This window comes from Salvia splendens, chromosome 17, assembly GCF_004379255.2.
Source record: "Salvia splendens isolate huo1 chromosome 17, SspV2, whole genome shotgun sequence".
Lineage (NCBI taxonomy): Eukaryota > Viridiplantae > Streptophyta > Magnoliopsida > Lamiales > Lamiaceae > Salvia > Salvia splendens.
This window is the reverse complement of record NC_056048.1, coordinates 13,040,657-13,048,152: the sequence shown is the minus strand read 5'-3', so window position 1 is coordinate 13,048,152 and position 7,496 is coordinate 13,040,657. Positions and strand designations below refer to the sequence as shown.

General features: G+C 34.6%; 1 protein-coding gene across 1 annotated transcript; it reads right to left on the bottom strand.

Annotated features, from left to right (window-relative positions):
• Positions 1-4,990: 4,990 nt before the first annotated feature.
• Positions 4,991-7,049, bottom strand: LOC121774056 (kirola-like). Its single transcript, XM_042170974.1, has 2 exons — positions 6,819-7,049; positions 4,991-5,487 (listed from the first exon to the last, which is right to left on the bottom strand). Exons 1-2 carry the CDS (start codon positions 7,006-7,008, stop codon positions 5,225-5,227), a joined length of 453 nt encoding a protein of 150 aa, XP_042026908.1. The 5' UTR covers positions 7,009-7,049; the 3' UTR covers positions 4,991-5,224.
• Positions 7,050-7,496: the final 447 nt, after the last annotated feature.

Genomic DNA, 7,496 nt, shown 5'->3' with positions numbered 1-7,496 from the left:
GCCCCTGCTGGCCTCGTCTGCGCCCTACAAATCTTACAAAACTCATGAAGGAACTCGTAAGGGCATTCATAGCTCTTCCCGCAGTACGTAGGCAGAATTGCGATAACATGGGGCTTCACATCACAGGCAGTCTGCCCCGGGGTGACTACTATAGCTTGCGGTGGTTCTCCCTCGGTATGCGCGTTCAGCGTTCCAATCTCTGGATCATCATCTACGTTGGTAGCCATCTCCCTTGGGTTGCCTTCCAACAGTGGTATCTCTTCTGGTATTGACCCTTCTATGGTGTATTGCTCCTCGTCACCACTCGAACCTAAGTCAGACAAAGCCGTCGACAGGCCGGATCGAGTGGTTACGAGTATAGATCCTCGCTGAAGTATCTTTGGTCTCCCCTGGTCAGGAGCCGAACTGCTTCTCATAAACTGAAATAAAAAGAAAGAGAAAAATTATCCACAATATATACGCCAAAGTATCACACACAATAACAATAAATAACGCCATTCATCCCCGGCAACGGCGCCATTTGAAAGAGCAGGTTTCGGTCAGGTGTCGTTAAAGTGAAGGTATATCCTACTGATCAGTATGGAATCCCTGGCTAAGCCTGAACCTGGTATCAATAAATCCTCAACCCTCTTCTACTGGGTAGAATAGTGAAGGTAGGGGTCGAATCCCACAGAGATGGTGACTATTTGGAGTGATTGTGGTGATATTCTGGAAGGGTTGGTTAGCTACCACGCTTGGGTTGAGTTCCTACCTAGACGGGAAATTAAGATGGTACTCTACTGACTAGAAAGGGTGAAGGGTGGTCGACATGTGGTTGTGTACGTGGAAATTGGTTTATGGGGTGTAACAGAAAAAATATGCGGAAAGTACTGGGTTTCTATAAAAGACTAAACGGAAAATCAGAGAGTAAGTGGTAGTTGTGGTGACGGGGCTGACAGATCTGTAAGGTACAAGCTAAAAAGCATAAAGTAATCCAAAAAGTAAAAGTGGTCCCAAAACTAGGATGTGGACATCATCTTCTCCAAACAACATGATCGAAAATCAAACAACAATCCAGACTCTATGAACAACTTCAGATTCAACAAATCACAACTCAGATCCACCGATTTAAATATCAAATCCAAAGATTACACTAGTGAAACTGTAAATCATGCTTACTGGTTGACATGCAAGGTGGCGAAACTCACGTAAACTAGATTTCCACACTTAACAATTTCAGAACCAAAATCTAAAAGTTATCTAGACTTATAAACTCAGATCTACCAATCGGGAATGAAAACATGCTTGTAACACTTGAAAATTACTAATGCAGCTGAATCTAAGTTATCTAGGCAGGAGGAAAGGAAATCAAACGCAAGAAAACATCAAAAGCAAATTCATAGCAATTAAACGTTTGGATCACAACCAAAATACTTCAAGTCAGAAAATAGAGAAAATTTCACAGATCCAACATAAGAAAAGCAAGTGAAAATAAACTACGAAAGCGATTAAAGATTGTTTGCCACTCCAGGCGATGAAACAGCTAAACTACGATCACACTGGTTGAAATGAGAACAATTGGAACTCCGGCGAACTTCTGGAACTCAAGTAATCATGGCTGTGGTGAGGAATGAGAATCTGGACTGGGATGAAGAACCGAACTACCGAGAGATTTTTACCTAAGAGTGATCATGGTGTCTAGATCCCCCCTTTATCTCTCCAAGTGGCTTCCTTTTATAGGGAGGCTTGCCCCTTGATTTTAGGGTAAAACCTCATTGCGAAATGACTTCTCTGCCCTTAATTGCAGTTGACCAGTCCCAGCTATCCTTCTTCTCCATCTCGAACCTTTATTTGCATGCATCCTGGCCAGTATTGCACCCTCCTGGCGCCCTTTTCGCCTGAAGTATCCGAAGCTTTGCCTACTGGCTAGAACACTCAACCTGCACACTTAAGCAACTGTTTTGCAGATATAATTCAATTATGCACATCATACTGACCAGTAACCAAGGCCTAGAATACGACTTATCACGTACACTACTTGTACACGTCAATAAAACTCTGTTTACTTCTCCATTTACTTCAAGGTCTTGCCCTTTCCTTTGTTACTTGCTTTTGAATTTGAATCGCCTACTTTTAAAAATAAACACACATACTATAAATATTCGAAGACTCAAAGCACAACCAAAACCAACTATTATCTCCTCCTTTCCTTTTTAAACTTAGATTTTGAACTTCATTAGCTCATAACTCATAACATTTATTTAGCTTTTATGTTATCTCATATTTCTCCAAAAGTATGCGATCACATCACATAAACTAAGTTAAAGCATTTCCATATATTCTCATGTCACAAGAAAGAAAGTAATTCAATATGGATAATCAAAAGTACATCTTGGTTGTCCCAAAACTTTAAACCTCAAAATTTACTCTTTCGTTAAGCTTCATATTCATTTAATAGATAAAAGTCATTTTCAAGCCATATTTAAAAGACAAAGATAAAATTTTCAAATTTAATCCAACATATAGGCTGTCAGGAAAGTCTTTTTTCAGCAATCAATTTTTCTGTCTTTATGGTATCAATAGAGTATTGCTTCTACAAAGCATCCCCAACTTTATCGTCCCAAATTCCATCAAAAAAAGAAAGCAATCTTTACCCAAAATTCGTTTATAATTTAACTACTTACTAAATGGAGCTTAAAAACATCTCGTGTCCATAATTCAGTTGTTAAAACGTAACTTTCAGACTGTGCAGCAACTAAAACGGTTTGCCATCAACAAAATACTCTAATATCTTTAAAGTTCATGTCAAAAGCATATGATTAACACATAGCTCTATTAAAATCTGATTTTTCTAACATTTTCATACTTGTAATATCATAAACATAAACCTAAATGCATAATTTCATAATCAATTTTACACAAATTCATTACAAAAATAAAATCCCCAATTATAAGAACCCTAAATTTCAGTCCTAATATAATCCACACTCAAAACTCCATTTTCATATAAAAATAAAGTCGGAAAAACATTCTATAATCTTATTCTATCACCAATTCTCAAAAAAAATATTCTAAAATCATACCAAAGGTATAAAGCGTGGTTCAGTTATCACTCCATCAACAATCTTTAATGAATTCTTATCCATTCTAATCTCAAATACTCAACAATTTCGAAAAGTGTGTGTCGAACTTCAAATTCAAATTCTGAAATTGGAATCAAGTGCTGGGGATATGGGGGTTGAGGCAATTGGCGTGAGTTGCAAAGTCTCCACGAAGTTCCCGGCAAGCTCGATGTAGTGGCTGGACGGAGAGAGAGCTGAGAGGCTCTCCGAAATTTACAAGGAAAGGGAGTATTGCGTATAGAGGGAGAGAGAGAAAGGGAAAATCGGATTTCTAGGAGACTTTGCCATTAAAATAACGAAAATGTACCCAATTTGATATCTATTCCACATATGGGAAAAACGCCAATGAAAATGGCGTGTCTATAAGTAAAGACGCCAACGGAGTTGGCGTTTCTATACGTAAAGACGCCAATGGAGTTGGCGTTTTACAATGACGTCATATTTTAATCGTATTTTCTCCAAATACAGCTAACTTAAAACACGCCAATTAGGTTAGCGTATTAAGTGATAACACGCCAACCAAGTTGGCGTTTTTAATAGTTAGAGACGCCTATGGAATTGGCGTGATTAAGTTCAAAAACGCCTATTGAATTGGCGTGTTTAAGATAAACACGCCAACTTTGTTGGCGTGTTTCTGTTGAACCATATTTCGCCCAAATCTCCCCCAAAATCGCGAACCCTAAACACTTTCCCTCCCCAAAATGCGAAAACCCTCCCCAAGGCGGAAAAACGCGAAAACACTTCCCTTGCTCGGGTCGACCCGGTGGTGGATTTAAGCGTGTAGATTTCGATTTTGGCTCATTCTTCCAAACATTAGTCTTCCCAATCGGTTAGTATATATAATTTTTGACTCATTCTTCCAAACATTAGTCTACCAATATTTGATGTATTGTTATGATAGTATATATTGTAGTGTAATTTATATAATTATTTGATGGACTGTTATGGTATTATATATTATAGTGTAATTAATAGAAATATTTTGACCAATTGTTATGGTATTATATGTTGTAGTATATCTAATTTTTTACTTATATTTGATATGTTGTTATGATAGTATATATTGTAGTGTACTTAATAGAAATATTTTTTTACCAATGTTTGTGTTTTACATTAATGCAGACAGTATGACGTGGTGTGTCAATTTATATTGGGGTGGAAAGATAATTCACAGACCAGTTATTTCATATGATCCTCCTTTTGCAAAAGGATTCATTATGTTGGATGAAAGTATTTCCTACGATAAGCTTGTGGAAACAATTTGTGAAAGGATGAGGATAAGCATATTTGACAACAAAGTTCAAATAGTATAGAAACGTCATATATTCTATGGATCTCCAGTCACGTTTATAGGTATTCTACTAGAAGAAGTATGCATGCCACTAATGTTTAGTGAGAGAATGACTACAGGAGGTCAAATTGAATTGTATGTTGAGTATTCGGCAATTACTCAACAACATAGTCATCATCTCATAAGTTATGATGTTGGTACGTCTACGAGAGGCCAAGAACCATGTTTCGCTGCAACACAAGATTTTGATGTTGGTACGTCTACGAGAGGCCAAGAACCATGTTTCGATACAACACAAGATTTTGATGTTGGAGGCGTGCATTTAGGGGACAGTGACAATTGTGATGTGGTTGAGGCCATAATTGGTCCTGATAAAGCCGACTTTCTTGATCCACAATCACCTTATGATTCTGAAGATGTTGACCCGGATAGTACAGACTCAGATGGTGCTTCGTCGGATGATGACCAATTTGTTGCTTCAAGACCCATTCCAGTTGGAGAAACAGCAATTGAAGAAACAGTGGTTGGAGTATATAAAGATTATGGTAGGTTGTGGTCCATGAAGTATATAAAGATTATATGAAGTTGAAATTGTTTATTGAAACGAAAGATAAATAAATATTTTATTAAATAAAGACCACATATAAAGATAACCTAAAAGAGAAACATGACAACACCAAGCACAACCATATTGCTTCACCAATGCTTATTCACAACACACATTTGTTTAGCATCATCTAACATAGATACATGCTAAATTTATTTAACTTACATTGACATTTACTAAATACGTTTATGGATTGATGAAGCCCCAACGAATAAAAGATGCAATTTATCCGAAAATATGAGCCTCGATTTCTTTAGTGAACTCAATGAAGTAGTTCAAGAGTGCAACTGGATGTGGATTGTCTGCATTGATCAGCTCATAATCTATAGTCCATGTTATGAAGTCGATGCCTCCTCTGGTCTCAACATGATAGGTTATCACCATATTTTTGTATAGCTCAAGCAAATCTCCTCCAATCATTTTGAATATAACTTGCTTCTTTTCCTCATCTACCTCTATGACTTGTTTTGCAGTTGCCTCTCTCCCCTCTGCATGTGCATAAACTTATTTTTAGATTCTACGATCCAAAAATCACATTGACATTCACATAATTCCCTCTTTTAGAGATTTGTGAAATCTTTAATTAAGAAGAAAATTAGATTACATGACAATACACAAAACTTAATTGGTAAGACGCTCTCCTCCAATTAATAAATTGAAGTTTCGAGTTACCATAATGAGAAACTATTTTGTTTATCATCTTTAAATTAGAAGAAGAAAAAAATGGCAAGTTGGATTAGGCTTCTCTCTTGATTAATAAACGTCTACCCACTCAATATCCAAGAGACTAAAAATTTACTTTGTATTATATTCTTTAATGCACAAATCCTACTTTATCCTTTTATTCGTTAATTTTATTTTACTTATTTCCTTATTTTTAAGAAAAATCTTTAAAAATAATTTATTTGCATTTAAGAAAAGCCATATTCATTTTTCTAAAAATTTGAGTTTCATTTACAAGGTAAAAGTTTTAAAGTATTATTTTAATTTAGGAAAGGGTATTAATAAAAGTCTTATTTGATCATATGAACATGTATTATTTTTTAATATAACCAATGTCTCATTTATGAATAAAATATTAACAATATGAAATTTTTATTTATAAATAAAATATAAAATCTTATTTTCTATTAAAAAAATCCTTTTTTATGTTTTAAGTAAAATCTTATATCCGACGAAAGCTCTTTTTTTGACTAAAATGAAAAAATCTGAAAATCGTGTATGCTATATATTAAAAAATATTACTATTTGATTTTATGAAAAGTCTTACTTATGGTAAAATAAAATCTTATTAATAAATTAAAGAAGAAGAAAAGTCATTTGCATTTGACATGCAGTCGCTCACATCGACATACTTGGTAAAAGTGGCTAATGTTCGTGTTTTTTCATTTATATTTTTATCTTTTGTATAATGAAAATGACTACCATCAAATTTTCCATATGATTTTTTGTGGAATACAATCCTAAACATCGCTAAATAGTAGTACTCCGTATATTTTTATTTGGACTGATAAACATATCATTGACTATTACAAGTATAGAATTGTGAAACAAACGCATATACACCCTCCCTAAAAAAAATAGATTAATTTTAATACTTTCGATAGTCTTCCAAAATTTGATCAAATCAAAATATAAAAAGTTTCTAACCAATTACTTTTACAATTAATAATGTGGACCCCGCAATCACTTAACACTATTTTCACTAGTCTGTCTTACTCCACTTTTTATCATTTATTTTTTAAAGTATGTGTTATTGACAAGTTTATCTACGTAGGGAGTATTATGAAATCATATAATAATTAGAAAGCATCGTTACCAAGGACGTATTTCCACTGGATGACAGATCCAGTTGTTCCAAACTGCCCTTGTTGGAGTTCACAAGCTTGGACTTTGGAAGGACACACTTTGTTAAAGTGATTAGGGTTCTTAGCTATCAGATGATGAAACACATCTCCACCAGCCTTGAAAGCCACCTGTGCAACAAGCTTATCTGGTAAACCAGCCATTATATATATTTCAAAATAATTTAACACTCCTGTATATTTGCTTCTCTGATTAAATTGCAAACTTTCTGGTCTTTATATACCTTCAAAATTTCTCAAGTTTTATTTCTTGTGAACTTTACTAAAGGATTTGGACACTCACTTTATTTCTTGTGAACTTTACTAAAGATTCGGACACTGACTGTTTCCACATATATCATACTATTAAATGGATGGTTTCTTTATACAGCTGATTTTGTTGGAATAGGCTATTAAACACGTATTGTTATCTTAATAGGAAAATATTGTACTGAATAAATAAATTCATCATATTCGTTATTAATTTTTGTTGGAATAATGTAATTAATCAACAGAGAACATCTAGGAGATGATCAAATAATACTCTGCCACTCACGGAAAAGTGGACTCCACATCATTAGTAATGTAACGTAATGATATAAGTTGTAAATAAAATAATGTGTAGGAGTAATTTGTTGTTTAACTTAAAAAAT

Bases quoted from the DNA above. Each gene is read 5' to 3' on its own strand.
- LOC121774056 (XM_042170974.1), bottom strand. From the start codon at position 7,008: ATGGCTGGTTTACCAGATAAGCTTGTTGCACAGGTGGCTTTCAAGGCT. The intron at 5,488-6,818 runs GTAACGATGCTT...ATGCACATGCAG, and splicing joins CCAGTGGAAATACGTCCTTG to AGGGGAGAGAGGCAACTGCA.